General features: G+C 44.3%; 1 protein-coding gene across 1 annotated transcript in view; it reads left to right on the top strand.

The window, feature by feature from the left end:
* The window catches only part of PKD2 (polycystin 2, transient receptor potential cation channel), a gene marked incomplete at its 5' end in the record, with an annotated part of 51,525 nt that overhangs the window by 13,130 nt on the left and 20,608 nt on the right, over positions 1–17,787 (top strand). The window contains 4 exons of the mRNA XM_079722139.1: positions 5,275–5,408; positions 6,566–6,816; positions 11,498–11,722; positions 14,190–14,418. Coding sequence (XP_079578265.1) covers positions 5,275–5,408; positions 6,566–6,816; positions 11,498–11,722; positions 14,190–14,418 — 839 coding nt within the window. The remainder of the gene's footprint in view (positions 1–5,274; positions 5,409–6,565; positions 6,817–11,497; positions 11,723–14,189; positions 14,419–17,787) is intronic.

The raw sequence follows: 17,787 nt of genomic DNA, 5'->3' as shown, positions 1-17,787 counted from the left end.
CTTCTTTTTGTTCACAAACAGAACTTTTCCTAATACGACAGCTGAAACAATGCAAGCCTCAACTTTCTTTGGTTTCTGAATAGCACTTTGCCTCGATATAGCACTTTTTAGTTCGTAGAATCCCTTCAGATATCTGTTCCTATTTTACCTCCACCGTGTCCCTGTGAGGATACCATACAACACAGAGCTCACAGAGCAGTCAGGGTTCCTGTTCAACGTGATGGCGTCCCTCTGTGACGGATGACCTAGAATACTGGGACCAAGGCACCTTGGTCCTACTGTCTTTATATCTGGTATATTTGTGCTGCAGTTTTGATTTCCTCTTTGGCTGGCCCAAGAGTTACTAACAGAAAAAATTTTTTAATTTCTAAATGGTTCCGTTTTTTTCTTTTTTTTTTTTTTTTTGTGGTATGCGGGCCTCTCATTGTTGTGGCCTCTCCCGTTGCGGAGCACAGGCTCCGGACGCGCAGGCTCAGCGGCCATGGCTCACGGGCCCAGCTGCTCTGCGGCATGTGGGATCTTCCCGGACCGGGGCACGAACCCGTGTCCCCTGCATCGGCAGGCGGACTCTCAACCACTGCGCCACCAGGGAAGCCCAATGGTTCCGTTTTATCTATCTTTGTTCGTCCTTTTAAAATAATTTTCTGCATTTGTGGTTTAAAAACTATTGTTTGGTTAGTTTGGGGGGCTTTTTTGGGAGGGGGTTGTTTGTTTTGGAGGTTTCTGTTTGTTTTGTTTTTTTGGCTTTAAACAGCAAGAATTTATTCTCTCACAGTTCTGGAGGATAGAAGTCTGAAATCAAGGTGCCTGCAGGGCCGTGCTCCCTCTGAAAACTGTAGGGCATCCTTCCTTGCCTCTTCCTCACTTGTGGTAGTTTACCTGCAATCTCTGGTATCCTTGGCCTGTAGCGGTATCATTCCAATCCTCCATCTTCACTGGGCATTCTCCCTGTGTCCCTCTTTCTTCACGTGGCCATCTCCTTATAAGGACACCTGCCTGGTTGATTTTTAATTTTAGGGATTTACTGGTGTTGTCTCTGTGGCCCAGAATATGATTAATTTTCTTACATCTTCCATGGATATTTGAAAAAGAATGTGAGTGATCTCTTTTGATACAGTATAAAGTTTGATATATATATAATACATTAAGTCGTATGTTGTATTATAAAACCCCTAATGTCCCGAGGTCATTTTTATCTTCTTTCTCTGTCAAAGATTGAGAGATATAAATTTGTTTCTAACTGCTATTGTGGTTTTGGTAATTCTCCTTCTATTACTAGAAGACGTTGCTTTATATATCTTGATACTGTTATTCAATACGTAAAAGTTCATTATAGTTATATCATTGTGTAAAGTATCATTTATCAATAAAAGATAATCTTTTTCTTTAACTCAGTACTCACCTTATAATCTCCTTTGTCAGATGATTGCAATACCACTTAACACCTTTTGTATATCTAATATACATCTTCTCATTCCTTTATTTTTAACTTCATTTTGAATGGGTCTCATAAAAATTCTAAAGATACATTTAAAAAATTTTTAACCAATATTTAAGACTTTATCATCTAGTAAGTTTAAGCTCTTTACATTTCATGCTTTTGTCAAATTTCTGCCATCTTATTTTTTCCTCTCTTTTACACTTTCTTGTTATTTTTCATTTCTCTTTTTCTTTTTGTTACACTGGAAATTTTTTCTTTGTTTTTTATTCCACTGATCTGGAGTTTATACAGTACAGTCCCCTTTATATAGTTTTTAGTATTTAAGCCTATATTTTTTCAGCCATATTAAGAATAAAATGGTGTCTATAGCCTATTTTTAAATGAGACCATGTTTTAAGATAGCTTTAGTTAGTTTACATGCTGATTAGTTGGTGATGCTGTGATAATGTTTTTTATTCTGGCTTATTTCATAGAAAATCGAATCTGAGAGTTAAGACAAGGACTAAATAGCAGAAAAAAATATATGCACATAGGATATGTGTGTCCTTTACCTTATATTTTTAAAATATTTTCCTCTCCTTTCTGATCCTCATTTATGGTTATTTCATGATGTAACTTTCTTCTTTACAATTCACTTCATTTAAAGAGTGTGTGTTACCTTCCAAGTGGGCTTTGCCCATCAGGGACCGAAAGGAGAAACGATTTAACAGTCTTACATTTCTATTGCATTTAACAGTATGCAAAATCTGTGTTCCCATAACATTTCTCCCAGTGAACTACACAAAAGCCTTAGATGTTATTATTCCCATTTTCTAGATAGTGAAACTCAAGCTCAGAAAAATTAAATACTTGTCCAAGATCCCAAGATACCGAGACCCACAATTATGAGCACAGAGGCTGACTTAAGGGTGAAGGAAATCTTAAACTCAAACCCAAATCGTTCTGATTTCAAATCCCGGGGGGTCCTTTAGCTACAGCCTAGCTGGACTCATGATGCAGCTGACCCCTGGAGTGTGTGGAGCTGTCACTTGAAGATATCCCTTGGACTAGCCCACTGCCTGGCACAAGGGAGGGACGGAGTTAACGTTAGCTGACCGAAGGTGTTAGAATCATCACCCCCTTCAACACTAGGTGGCGTTGTTTCTCTGGTTGTCCAGCAGGTGGCACTGCATAGCCAAGAGGATGTATCCCTTCCCTTTCAGTGAAGCTCTTAAATTGCATACGGGTCCTGAGAATTTCAAAAGCAATCAGTATTAAAAGCACGGGACAATAAAGGAGATGCATTTTAAAATCAGTGGCTAAAATACATACATATTGCATATTTATAAATCAAAAAATTTAAATAATTTGTCATAAGTCTTTTTCAACAACCAAAAAAACCCCCACAGGTAAAAAAAAATTAAGAGTGATCTGCATTAACCAGCCAATCCAAAGAAAATTCTAATTTCAAATGAATTCCAAAAATCAATATAATAATCATTTAGTCGGCTTTGGGGAGCCTTCACGACTCCTCTTTAGCAGGGTATCAGCTGTGGATCTGAAGAAGACCTTTGCAGAACACATCATACCTTGTCCACCCCTCTGTGGGAGCTGCTGGGCAGTGCTCCCCCTGGGGACACCATGAGCTCCTCTTCTTGAGGACAGAGATCACATCTTGCTCATCTTCATGTCCAACACCTTGTCCCGTCAATGGATTAAAAGTCCAAGCCCTGAACTCCAATCCGATGCAGTTTTAAGAGGTGACAGGTCATGTAACACTGGAAGAGGAGTGTTCTTGTCCTAATTAGTGGGTCCTAGGATGACAGGTGATGGAACCTAACTGTGAGGACTGGAAGAGGTCCCTTCCCCTCTAGGTGCGGCACATGAGCCCTGTGGTTGTGTGTGTTTATTGCTTCACTGACGGACTGCTCCAGATGGACTCACAGACACACTTGTGTCTGGATCACTAGTATCCACTCCTCTCTTTTAATCTTAATTCTCTGTGATGCTTGGGTAGGGAAGGGGACGGTGAAGGAAAGATGTAATCCCCAAATCACTTAATATGAGGTTTTACAATGCATTGTATGCTGCCTGAAGATTATTACAGAATCAGCTAAGTATTCATTGCTTGCTGGGTGTTGAGAACTGTGGTCGAAAGACCTATAAAACCTCTGTGGTCAAAAGAAGCATAAAAGGAAGTATTTCCCTCCCCTTGAAGTGTTTTGTCATCTAATTGTAGGTATCAAAGCGTATGATACCTGCAATCATTAGAGTTCAGCATAAGACAGCACTTGTTAAAGTGCTGACATTTTTAATAGATAATGTTGTAGCGATCTGGTTAAGGAGGAAGAACCACCATTATTGGACATTTAAGTGTCAGCCACTGTATTGGATAATTTTTAGTTTTTTTTTTTTTTTTAAGAAATGCTGTTCTGCCTCTTCTTTCCTTTATCTATTTATTTATTTTTAATTTTGGCTGTGCTGGGTCTTTGTTGCGGCATGTGGGCTCTGCTTTGCGGCACGCGGGCTCTCTAGTTGTGGCGCACAGGTTCCGGAGCACGCTGGCTCAGTAGTTGCAGTGTGCGGGCTTCGTTGCCCTGCGGCATGTGGGATCTTAGTTCCCAGACCAGGGTTCGAACCTGCATCCCCTGCGTTGGAAGGCGGATTCTTAACCACTGAAACCACCAGGGAAGTCCCATTTAGTTATTTTTTCTTTAAGCACCAAAAACTCCCATGAGATAGCTAATTATTCCTTACAGAAGAGGCAACTAAAGCTTAGAAAGTCTGAGCAACTTGTACAGCTCATACAGCAAGTAAGAGGCATGACCCAGACTCAAAGCCTGATCTCCTGTGACCTGCTGAGCCTGTACGTGATCTCCCCACCTTTCTCCAGGACCATTCAGAATGGGCTGGCAAGATCAGCAAGTCTTCACGTCAGGGGTACGGCTTGAGTTTAGAGTGTGCCACGCAGGAGCTGATAGGTGGGTGGGAGGCAGGTGCGTCTGTTAGCATCCCAGAAGGAAAGAGATGGGAGACTCACAGCGGCCATTGTGGAAGTTCAACGAAAGGACCGTGTACAGAGGTGTGGCGGCAGGGTTATAGGAGCCAACAGAGGGGACATGAGGCTCTGGGGCAAGGTCCCCACCTCCGAGCCTGGAGGGACAAGGGCAGGGCATGGCATGGTGTGAACCTGGTGTGGCTGGGGGAGAAGAGATGCCCCCAGCAGCGGTGGCCACCGTTAGAGGGTCCCCAGCAAACTGCACCCAGGCAGTGAGGGCGTGGGAGCAGGGAGAGCAAAGCCAGCTCTCTCTCTCCTCGGGCCCCCAGGTCTCCTGTGTGGCCTCCTGTGGGCTGAATGCACCGGAAACCAGAAGGCAGGGGAGTCCAGTCGGTCTGCAGGGGTCAGCCTCAGGGTGCAGAGCAGGGCAGACGAGAATGGGGAGTTGATGTGGGAACAAGACGAGAGTGGGCTGCCCACGCCGTCGTAGGCAGAGGGGGCAGCAGGCGCACAGCCGGAGGATGCGGGGCTCGGCGTGGCGTCTGCTGGGGCGTAGGGCTCTCGGGCAGGGAGGGTGCTCCGGGAGGTGGGGGGAGGCGGAGGCGAAGGGTGTCTTGGGGGTCCTAGGTGGCAAGGGGGGCACCTGATCTGAGCCCGGTGCTCAGTGGTAAGCCAGTCGCGTTTCATGGAAGCCAGTGTTAATGCATTTCTTGTATAAGCCAGAGAGCTGGGGATGGATCCTGGAACAACGGTGCAGGGAAGGAAGGCGTGATGGCTCTCTGCCCGTCCGCCGGGGTCGTGTGAGTGCGTGTGCAGGGTCCCTGGCAGAGTTCATCGGGCTCTTTCTGTCTTCCAGTGACCTATGGGATGATGAGCTCCAGTGTGTACTACTATACCCGGATCATGTCCCAGCTCTTCCTGGACACCCCAGTGTCCAAAACGGAGAAAACTAACTTTAAAACTCTTTCTTCAGTGGAAGACTTCTGGAAGGTATTTGCAGATGACCTCTTGCTATTGAAAACTGTTCATTTGGCTTCGTAAATTCAGTTCAGGCCCACAAGAGCAGAATTTGATTGTGTCGTCTTGCTTCGTTTTTTGTTTTTGTCTCTTTGCTGGTGTTGGAATGTACCCCTGATACAAGGCAGGCACATTCTTTCAAAGATCTCTAATGTAAAATTCAACCCAGCCCTCGCCAAATTGTCACAGATTCCAACATTCGTATTAGAGGATAAGCAATGAGGGATACCGTAGGGAAAATATTAAACTGATCTGGAAGATGTGTTCAGAATCTAAGAAAATGGGGAGGGAAATTGGAAAGGAAATGATTACTTCCTTCTGAGGAAATACTTTCTAAAATTCTTAGTAAACCCTGGGGTCAGAGCTATTGATTTTAAAGATAGAGGAACTGGATCACAAGAACCTAAATATACTAAATACTGCCTGAAAATACTTGACATCCAAAACCACACTTGCATCATATGAATCTTTTCCACCTCACGGGGGCAGATCCCTCCATCTCTATTGATTATCTGATGAGGATAAGACACTGAGAAATGGCTGGGTCTATAGGCAAACTAACGGGAGACTTCTCACATATACACAGTTCTGTGATAATGAATGCCGTACTCTAAAAATGGAGGGGAGGAGGGGCGTGAGAAGTTAGAGAGTTCATTCACCCTATGACAAAATAATCCAGACAATTAAAAGATCCATCACATAGCAGACTGGTTTTCAAAACTCTCATCTTTTCCTCTCCAATGACTGTGAACCTTGATTACGTGGGATGCTGTTTTAATAAGGGAAAGTGGAATTGATCATGGTTATGGATTCATTGCAAACTGCACCCTCTCCCCAGCCTTTAGTCCTAGAGTAAAAATCAAGAGCCGCCATGTATGAGGTGCCCATTCTGTGCCAGGTGTAGCCACCATACAAAAGATAGGTATTACAGATGCTCGAGGCCTCACAGCTAGCAAGGAAATGACGGAGCAAGACTGGAGCAAGGTCCAGTCTCTGTGACAGCAAAACCCACCCTTGTCACTCTACGCTGTTCACAGAGTTGCCAAACTGTTGGTCACACAGACATTCCAGGAAGGAGCAAGGCAGCCTCTGAGCTTAGAGTTTTTCAAAAATGTTCCCTTTGCTTTCAGTTTGCAGAAGGCGCTTTGTTGGATGGGCTCTACTGGAAGGTGCAACCCAGCAACAGAACTGAAGGCGACGACCGAAGCTTCATCTACTACGAGAACCTACTCTTAGGGGTGCCACGTATACGGCAACTGAGAGTCAGAAATGGATCCTGTTCCATCCCCCTGGACTTGAGAGATGAGATTAAAGAGTGCTATGATGTCTACTCTGTCAGCAGTGAAGACAGGGCTCCATTCGGTCTGAGAAATGGAACCGCGTAAGTGTCTGTGGCTCAGGGCCCTGGGCTGTCACGGACGGACGTTCATTCATTCGTTCTCTAACCCCTTCACCAAGGAGAAGATGCCTTCAATGCTTGTGTTTAAGGCCGTGGCCAAACTTTGGTTTCTCAGGTTTTCTTTACTTTTTACCCCCTTTCAGCTTCTGCATACTTATTTTTCAGAAGGCTAAATTGCTGACCATATCCCCACAGGAAAGAAGCTACCTTCACCTTCAGAGGTTTCTTTTAAGGTGCCTGGATCCTATTTTTATAAATCCAGTAACATGGTTCACTAGGTTGTTACTAGGAAGTTTTCTGGTACAGAAATTCTTTTTTATTAGCTCTTAGAAATAAATTTGTGTTCACACTACAATTACTTGAAGTGTATCATAAGCTCATGAGGCAGTTATTCTGTCTGGTTTAAAGCCTGTCCTTCTCAAATGTGTGTTTTTGATTTTGAGTACGTGTCTGCATTGTGCGTATTTGCAGGGATTTGGGGTGCTGTTTGTTAACCATACTTAAAACATCCTGGGGCTTCCCTGGTGGCGCAGTGGTTGAGAGTCCGCCTGCCGATGCAGGGGACACGGGTTCATGCCCCAGTCCAGGAGGATCCCACATGCCACGGAGCGGCTGGGCCCGTGAGCCATGGCCGCTGAGCCTGCGCATCCGGAGCCTGGGCTCCGCAACGGGAGAGGCCACAGCAGTGAGAGGCCCGCGTACCACAGAAAAACAAAACGAAACAACAACAACAACAAAAAAACATCTGGTGTATTAAGGGAGGACAGTCCTTATTTCTAGAATTATTCTAAGAAGTGAGACGAGTTCTCAGGTTGTCCCAAGGTGGACATCTTGGGACACGGGCCCTGGGTGAGTCACTATGAAGAGAATTGTCTTCTCAGTTTCACTAAACTAATTCTTTCAGTTCATCTAGATCCCTTTCTTGAGAACTGAGACACCAAAATCCAGATTAGTTAATACACAATGAGGGACAAACACCTTTTCCATAACCAGATTCTTTGTCTGTCGTCCAGTACACACCCTCTTTAGTACTTGGACCCATAAGGAACAAACTTACTAAACATCCAAAGATTTAGAGTAAAAAGACCGAATCTCAAAGAACATTTTTTCCAGGTTGTGATAGTGATTTGCTCACTAATGCTCCTTTTTCCAGTTCCTGCAAAGCATAAGCTTGCACTTAAACTATGGTACCTTGTCTAATGTATTATCTCATGCCATTGGTAAGAGAGATTCATGCAGCCTCTATTCCATGCTAGATGCTATCTGAGCAGTGAATTCATGCATTATCTCATCTACTTTTCACAGAACAACTCTGAAATAGGTATCAGCTCCATTTTATAGATGAAAAAACATCACCGCTAGTAAATGGAACCAGCTTGACTCCAAAACCCATGTTTCTTTTATGACGCCACATTGCTTCTTCCATATTAATTACGTTGCTAGAGTGGCTGCCTGCTGCCCTCAGCTCCCCATCAGAATTCAAGCTTCTTGAGGGCAGGGACTCTGTTTGGTTCACTGCTGTATTTCCAAAGCTTTGAACAGTGCCTGGAACATCCAAGACGCTTATCAGTGATTTTCACTACAGGGTGGGCTACTGAAGGGCTCCTTCTTGTGTGTATTTAAACCATCCCTGGTCCTGCCAGGGTCTGAGTTGCTCACATTTCTCCTTCCGTTCAACTCCAAACTTCTTGAAAGAATAGTTTTCACTTGCCACCTCCTTTTCCTTACCAGTGATTCACCCCTTAAAGCTTAAGCCCTTGCTTTTGACATCTCTTTTGGAAGCTACCAGTGGGTTTGTTCAGTTTGCTGATTCACTGATCGATTTCCTGCCTTCATCCATCAGCCCCTCTGCAGGATTCGGCTGTGTTGAAGGCTTGTTCTTTTGACTTTGGTGAGTGACACTGAAATTGGATTCTCTTAATTCTGCAACCCCGTTCTTATCTCTTATTGCCAGGTTCTATACTCAGGCCTCTATGTTTTCTTGCTTTATACTCTTTCCCTTGACATTCAGATGGCTCCCACTCTCATCTCTATTTGATGATTCATCGTTTCTTCAACAGATATACTGCGTGTTAACATGTGCCAGGCATGTTCCCAGTGAGGTCTCCCTTTTCTGGAAATGCTCTTGGTGCTGGTTGGAGTGACAAAGCAGCAGTAAACAAAACAGAAGTAAATCCCCTGTCTTGGCAGAGCTTACATTCTAGTGATAGAAGATGAGTGTGTATGCTACCTGTATGTCCACCAGCTCCGATAATTCAATATGCCCCAAACTGAACTCATCACTTTCTATCATTTATTTATTTATTTATTTATTTATTTATTTTTGGCCATGCCATGCGGCATGCGGGATCTTAGTTCCCCAACCAGGGATCGAACCCGTGCCCCCTGCATTTGGGAGCGCGGAGTCTTTTTTTTTTTTTTTTTTTTTTTGCTGCGACAGGTCTCAGTTGCAGCACGCGGGATCTTCGTTGCCACGTGCGGAATCTTTAGTTGCGGCATGCGAACTCTTAGCTGAGGCATGTGGGATCTAGTTCCCTGACCAGGGATCGAACCCGGGCCCCCTGCCTTGGGAGCGTGGAGTCGTAGCCACGGGACCACCAGGGAAGTCCCGGAACTCATCAGTCTCTTGTCGGACCTGTTCTTCCTCCTGTTCGTGGCACCACCATCCTTGCATTACCCAAAAAGGGACTCGGGTCTTCTTTCAGAAGTCCCCTCTCCCTTGCCCCAACTTCCACATCAGTGCCGGGCTGTGCTGACAGTCCCCTCCATGGCCCTGTCGCGGCCCTCCCTTGTCCTTCCCACCTCACTGCTCTCGTTCAGGCCTCACCACCTCTCGGTTCTTGCAAGGACAGCTGACTCAGCTGTGTCGGGGTCCCTGGGACCAGCCTCACTGAGTTCAGTGATTCTCTGGAATTGCTCCCAGGATTCAGCATATATTCATGGCTGAGCTTTACTACAGTGAAAGGAAGTATGCAAAAGCAGCGGAAGGGACAGGCTCATGGGGCAAAGTCCGGAGGGAACCAGGTGCCAGGCTGTAAAGGTCCTCTCCCAGTGGAGCCACACAAGACATGCGTCTTCCCCCAGTAACGAGTTGTGACAACATGTAGGAAGCATTGTCTGTCCGAGAAGCTCAGCAGAGACTTGGTGCCTCCCATGTGTTACTGGGTGCTGGTTACACAGGCAGGCTCTGCCCAGCATGTCCCCAAATCTCAGACCTCCCGGAAGGGACGCATGCGTGGACATAAGCCACCTTGTTTGTACAGAAGCCTAGGCACCGTGAGACACTCTTTCTGGTCAGAGGAAGGTTTTTTTTGTTTGTTTGTTTTTTGTTTTTGCGGTACGCGGGCCTCTCACTGTTGTGGCCTCTCCCGTTGCGGAGCACAGGCTCCGGACGCGCAGGCTCAGCGGCCATGGCTCACGGGCCCAGCCGCTCCGCAGCATGTGGGATCCTCCCGGACCGGGGCACGAACCTGTGTCCCCTGCATCGGCAAGCAGACTCTCAACCACTGCGCCACCAGAGAAGCCCAGAGGAAGTTTTATATCAGTGTAGGGAGCCCTTTATCACTGAAATTCCAGATGCCAGCCGAGTGCAACCTGGACTCTTGAAGGAAAGGCAGTCTCAGACCCGCTGTGTTCACTCTTTTCCACACGTGCACCCTCTCTCTGTGCCTCGCCACTCCAGGCTTCCCCGCAGCCACCAGAGTAACCCCGTTCTGTGCCTCCCAGAGACCTTCCCTTCGGTGACCCCTTCATGTCTGCCCCTCGCCATCTGACCAGAGTCTACCTTTCAACCTTCTCTCCTTCATCATATGGGAGCCAAACCGAACTACTGGCGGATGCCTTGTACTTCTCTGGCCCCGCCAGGCTCAGGCTTCAAAACACCCTCCCCGTCCACCTGCCTAAGTCTGAATCCTGCTTACCTTTCACAGCCTAGGTTCAACGTGGCTTCTTCCAGAGCCTTCTCTGGTTCACCTTTCCCATCATCACTGAGCCTCCAAAGAAGGCTAGCTTCCCTCTGATTGGCCCGAACAATTTTTCTGTGATTCTCTTTTGGTTCTTATTATCACCTACCTTGTATTTTCAGTGTTTAATTACAACTTTTCTCTCCCCACTTATTATAAACTTGGGAGAGAAAGGATCTTAGTTCATCTTTCTATCATTAATACCAAAGAAGCATCTGGTTCCTGAGAGCCCTGTAAGTGTTTGTGGATTACACTCCCAAATGCTGTGTGGAGTCTTATTTAGTTGAGTTGCTGATGGTGGCACTTGACGAACTTGTACCTCTTTTGGCTGCAATTTCTGGGGGGCCTAGAGTCAGCTAGTCCCTAAGTAAGTCACCCTGAAAGGCAACCATATAAACTGAGGGCTAATAGCACAGGCCTCTGAAGGCAGACTGTCCTGGGGTGGGTTCCTGACTCTGCCTTCCAAAGATCTGAGGCTGAGTTGACCTCACTAAGCCTCAGGGCCCTTATTCCTAAAATGGGCATAACAGCTATATGAGAATGATGTAAGAAAACACAAAACACCATGGCAAGCACATTACCCAGCTTGATGAGACGTACAGTTATTTGTTACATACTCTGTCTTACCAGGAACCAGTTGTCCTGGTAATTGCCCCAAGTGTTCCACTGATTTTTACCTGTTTGTTCTGTCTTTGAATTAGTTGGATCTACACAAGTGAAAAAGACTTGAATGGGAGTAGCCACTGGGGAATCATTGCAACTTATAGTGGAGCTGGCTATTACCTGGATTTGTCAAGAACAAGAGAGGAAACAGCCGCTCAAATTGCTAACCTCAAGAAAAATGTCTGGCTGGACCGAGGAACCCGGGCCACTTTTATTGACTTTTCAGTGTACAATGCCAACGTTAATCTGTTCTGTGTGATCAGGTCTGTATAAAGGGCACTCATGCCTCCCACTTCTACGTATTTGTATATACATCCTAGTCTGGAGTTAGACCAGAATATCATTGCCTGCACTGGGCTAAATGAGAGTTTCAAGGATCAGAGCTGACAGCAAGGAGGGGTGAAAACCAAAAAGCTTACTGGGATAGGGGTTTTTGGAGGAAGGGGGTTAGGATCCGCGGATGTTATGAGTTAGGAAGAACCTTAAGTCTGGTCCAAGTTCATCCCAAGGCTGGAAGCTTCCCAGATAAAGCACTGCGTTTTGCTAACATCTATCCTTTCCCATCGCGAGGATGATCGGTGCTCCATGCTCTGCTACCAAGACCCCCAGGCATCGTATCTTGACTCATTTCCCTGAGTTTCCCATTCTGCAATGATGCGCGTACGATTAGAACACAGGCACGGTAGTCGGGCTATGCCTGTGCTCAGCAGGATGCCCCGGTACCTGCTCACACTCAGGAATTACCAAAGGCACATAAAGTTCCTTCTGCAGATTCTGTGATGGTGCCATCATGACCATTCTGGTGACAGTGAGGAAACTGACAAAGATCCCACTGGCTTGTCTGGGACCTCTTGTTCATTCATTCATTCAGGAAACATTTATTGGACACTTACTATGTGCCAGGCACTGTTCAAGGCTCTTGGGATGCATCAGGGAACAGAATAAAGATCTCTGCCCTTGCAGAGCTCACATTCAACCAGGAGGAGATATTAGATGATAAACAGTAAGCGAAGGAAACAAATTAATTAAATAGCATGTTAGAAGGTAATATGTGCTGGAAAAAATGTAGAACAAGGCAAGGGGGATCCAGAATTCACCCGCTTTAATCCTGGTGAATATGGCAGCGACATCCAGACGTTGCTGGCATGAATTACTTGCACATATATTTACCCACCAAATAAGAAGGCTAAATTCTCATGATAGCCTTATTTTGTGATTATTTTTGAGGCTAAACTCAACTGTGCTTTACATAGCCAACTGGATTTTCCCAGTCTTTATGTCTAATAACTTTTGCAGAAAACAATTATCACATTAAATCAAGTAATAGTTATTACTAAAAATGAATGAAAATCTATTGCAATTATTGTTGAACTTCTCCTAATGATTCCAGCGAGCACAGAAAGAGGATACACGCAGGCAGGCAACTCTGATTGACGTTTAAGGAAATATCTATTTATAGAAGGTATAAATGAGGATGTCTTCCACTTCCTCCCCACACTTTAAGAGTGAATATTGTCAAGGCAGTTGCTTCATTTCTCTACATTGTTGTCTCAATTTCTGGAGGGGTTGACGATGCAGGACCAGAACAGGCAGAGAGAGATGATTCAGCAGAGGCCACTTCCTGCCCTTGTGAGTTCACACTGAGGCTGCCACAAGGCCCTTTGTTTCAGTAGTGCTCTCCTGCATTTGTGGTTCTCACCCCTACGCTCCAGCGTATTAAATAGGAAGAAAACAGGAGGTTGATAGTGCCAAGGAAGGAAAATGTTTCACACTTCTTTGACCAATTCTAATTTGCTATAGTCCTTGCCTATACTTGATTATTGCTCATGCTTGAGCCCTAGATACTTAGGTTCTAGGAGTGGCCACCTGTCCTGTCCATCCTGTAATGGGAGAGATGGTTACACCTAATCACTGACTGGAGATCTTTTAAAAGTCTTAAAGTTAAGGATCTAACTCTCTAAACAGAGAGTCTGTTTCTAGTGTGAAGGGAAATTGTACCATTAAGTGAATCGTTTAACCTTCTCAGTGTGACACCTACAAAGGGGAATTTGGCAAGAAGCATCTTCACTTCAGTTATTATAAAGCACTAAAGATCAGTGCCATCACTGTGAACGTAAAAGCATATGTCAGTGTTGCAGACAGTCAGACATTTACTGAGCACCAATTCACTATAAGGCTCTGAGAAGTTCCGATAGCAAAATGGTCCCCGTAGGCAAATTATTTGATGGTGGTTAGGGGTCACCAAATGCATGAATGAGAAACTCATTCCCTATCTTTATATGTATATGAAAGAGACATCCTGCTTCTCAACCGGGCCATACATGTTTTGATTGATGACATATATTTCTTACGTTCTTCATTACCCAGTTGAAGGACTTGCATTTAATCAAAGTCCTATAAAGTCTTGTTTGTTGATTAACTTCTACATTTAAAAATAAGTGTATAGCATTTTGAGTGGTCTAAATACCAGAAGAGTAAATGGGAGACTGAGGACGAATAATCTCTTTGGTCTGGGAGTCCTTGGGAAGTCTTGTTTTTCTTGTGACCCAAAATTCTAAAGGATGGAGTTACTGGCTGGGATCAAAACATTTTGCCACTAGTTTGGAGTGACTTGTGGTCTCAGTTTTATTTAGAGCAGGGACAGAATAGATGATGTTTTTTCCTGGCTGCATCCACGTGTTGTTGTTACTGTTGATGTTAATTGTTCTAACTGTTCTTATTGCCACGCAGGTTATTGGTCGAATTTCCAGCAACAGGCGGTGTGATTCCATCTTGGCAGTTTCAGCCTGTAAAGCTGATCCGATACGTCACGACTTTCGATTTCTTCCTGGCAGGCTGTGAGATTATCTTTTGTTTCTTTATCCTTTACTATGTGGTGGAAGAGATACTGGAAATTCGCATTCACAAGCTGCACTATTTCAGGAGTTTCTGGAATTGTCTGGATGTTGTGATCATCGTGGTAGGTTTGAGAACAACACCGAATCCCCTACCAAATCTGTTATAAAACTGTGTTAGAGTCTTTGCTCCCCTCAGTGTTGTGGGTCTTGATCTTCCTGCAGGAGAATCGCAAGGTTCTCCTCTAGAATATCAACGGCACAGTTACTAACTTTCTCATTTTGCATGAGTGACCCTTCTGCATGTGGACGTGGAGAGGCATTTACAATAAGCTCGCACTCGGCCACACTAATAACAAGAATGGGTTAGCAATTCGTATTTGGCTTTGGCATGCCATATGAGATGTGGGGAGAAAACAATTTTGTTTATTCTGCTTTGGCTGATGATATTTTTCTTCAACTACAACAAAAACCAGTTTATATCTTTCTGCACATGTGTAAAGTTACGGCATAAAGAAACATCCAGGAAATTTCGGAGGTGGCAGAGAAAACCTCCCTGCAGTTTTACATGTCCTGCAAATAGTCCACAGTGTACAAAATGTAAATGACGGCCATCAGCGTTTTCTGCAGGAGGTGCAGGAAACCGTAAGGCAGAGTTATGATTGAGTTAAGACTGTGACCCCTTGTGGACCCCTTGCCTGCCCATGACTCTGTTACAAATTCCAACACTTGTTCAAGACGGTTTCTCTTCAGCATCATCTTAATCACTTCCTTCCAGAGGCCTTAGTGTAAGATGTATTTTTGCAAGCTTTTCTCCCTTCAGCAGTAACACATAATCTTCTGCTAGTCTGTTACACATTAGAGCATATAACACCATGCCTAATGGTTACATGCTTAAAAGGCCATCCTTTCCACTGTGCAACGACAGAGCTGCCCCTCTGAAATCTTAGTAAGTGATGTGTTATCCTGTTCACATTCTCTCTTCTATTATCCTGCTTCTTAACCAATATGGTTCCTCCCCAACCAAAAATTCATTTGGCTTTGTGAAGCATTTACATCAAGTCATTATCAAATCATCACTACAGCTAGTTGGTAAAATATAGAAAGTATGTTACTTAATGTATTTTAATATGCTATTAAATATAGAAAAAATGTTATTCATATGTAAGTAAAAGGATACTTAAGACATAAACAAGCCATATGTGTGTATTGCGTGGCAATAATGGTATTAATAGGCGCAATAATAACAATAATTGCTAACATTTCAGAAGCTGTCTGTGCTAGTTAATCAACAAACAAGAGTTTATAGGACTTTGATTAAATGCAAGTCCTTCAACTGGGTAATGAAGAACATAAGAAATATATGTCATCAATCAAAACATGTATGGCCCGGTTGAGAAGCAGGATGTCTCTTTCATATACATATAAAGATAGGGAATGAGTTTCTCATTCATGCATTTGGTGACCCCTAACCACCATCAAATAATTTGCCTACGGGGACCATTTTGCTATCGGAACTTCTCAGAGCCTTATAGTGAATTGGTGCTCAGTAAATGTCTGACTGTTTGCAACACTGACATACACTGACTAGGCACAGTTCCTAGTGCTTTTCCTCTACGGCAGTTCCTTTAGTCCTCACACTAACCCTCTTAGCCACTCTGCCACCACCCTCACGCCACATACATGTGTACTTCAGAAGTAACTTTTACATAAAATACGCATTCCTATAGAATACAGCACGGAACCCATCTGATCCTGATGCAGTTAGAAGTGCATCCCTTCTTTCACGATGGCTGTGTAACATCACAGAATTCCTGTAGCTAAACTCTTGATTCCCAAATTCTCAACGTATTAATAATGAACAGAATTACAAAAGAATCTCCGTACTTAAGGAGGCAGGAAAGGCGATGATGTGGGAAATAATTTTTCAAAATATTTCTGTACTGCCCGATGGCAGAGTGCAGTTCATATACACTGAAAATCATTCTAGAAAACAATTATTATTTGGAGCCCTAGGGAGGCAAACTCTGCTTTTTTCGTTTACATGGATACATTATGTTTCTGTCATTGAGAATAATGGTAAAAAAGCGGGTGTGATATTATGCTAATTAATGTATTCTTTTTTTTTTTTTTTTTTAACCAAATACCTTCAATGTGAGCAAAGGACTTAGCGGCATTCAACTTTTTGATGATGTACACATATCAGTGAAATGACACACCCTAGTGTATTTTTATTTATAAAGTGTGTGTGTGTGGTGGTGTAATAAGTACATTTGTAAAAACATACACAGCACAGAATTTGAAATATTTGGATAAAAATAAACACAAATAGAATTCTAACACTTTCTTATCACCTGCCTAGAAGTTTTAATGTTTTCATCTCCCACCCCAGTGAACTGCCTCGTACCCACCTTGGAGACCACTGGAAAAATAGCTGGTGACATCATGGAAATTGAGGCTAGTTTCTTGACTCAGCAGCTGCAGAGTTTTGCAAGTGTTTCTTTGAAAACTTGCTTCCCTGTGCTCTTATTTTTTTTAATTCTCAGTGCTGACAAGACAGCAGTTCAGGCGGTGTGCTTTTACGAGAACAAGGAACGGCTGCTGGAATCCTACTTCTCCCTTGAAACCTTCTCTGACCCTTTAGAAATAGGGCATGCTTTCCGTGAAGCTTATGCCAAAGAAAGAAAGTTCTTTTGCAGATAAGAGATGAGAATCTCAAAGAAAACTCAGAGCCACATAACGTCCCAAATGCCCACCAAACCTCTTTCCTCTCTTCTTCTCTCTCATTCTCTATTTTGAAGGAAGAGGCTCAGGAAATTTAGTGTATTTCTACGGCATTGTATAAATGACCACATATTCCATATTTTTATAAACATTTGCCCTGGGCAGAGCAAAAACAAAGGGTACCTAGTGAGAGTTGGTAAAGGGTTATTTTTAGATTCAGTCAGTCAGCCCTTTTTTCTCAGTGAAGTCCATGCAGAAAAACACTTATCAGGGTATTCCAGAGAGCTCAAAGGAAGTATTCCTTCCACCAGTGCAAACATACTAGACGAAGTCTGGGAACCCTTCACAGGGAAGACAAGGAAGGTGGTGAGGTTGGCGTTTTCAGCTGTGGCTGGCAGACAGGCAGGTCCCGACTCTGATAATCAGCAGACAGGCATCTCAAGAAGGGCTGATGGAGTGGTCCTTGGCCATCATCCGTGAGAAAAGAGAGATGGACAGCAGAGATCACGGCACCTGCCATAGCCCACCTGCCGTGGATTCGGGGTCCATGTGGGGGCCCGGTGGTTATGGCTGACCCCTAGCACCTTCCACACGTACACGTTATTCCAGTGGTGATGGGTGCAAGGCGGGCCCAGCGTTCCCCTCGGATTTTTATAGGCCACAACCAAAGCAGATGTGAAGAGTTGTCTGGTCCTGAGTTAAAGGACAGAAGCAAGCAAGCGGGGACCCCTTGGCTCACATGTTGCCACTGCGAGCCTTCTCGAGCCCTC

The sequence above is a fragment of the Hyperoodon ampullatus genome, assembly GCF_949752795.1.
Source record: "Hyperoodon ampullatus genome assembly, chromosome: 1".
NCBI classification, from domain to species: Eukaryota; Metazoa; Chordata; class Mammalia; order Artiodactyla; family Ziphiidae; genus Hyperoodon; species Hyperoodon ampullatus.
This window is presented reverse-complemented; position numbering and strand designations above follow the sequence as displayed.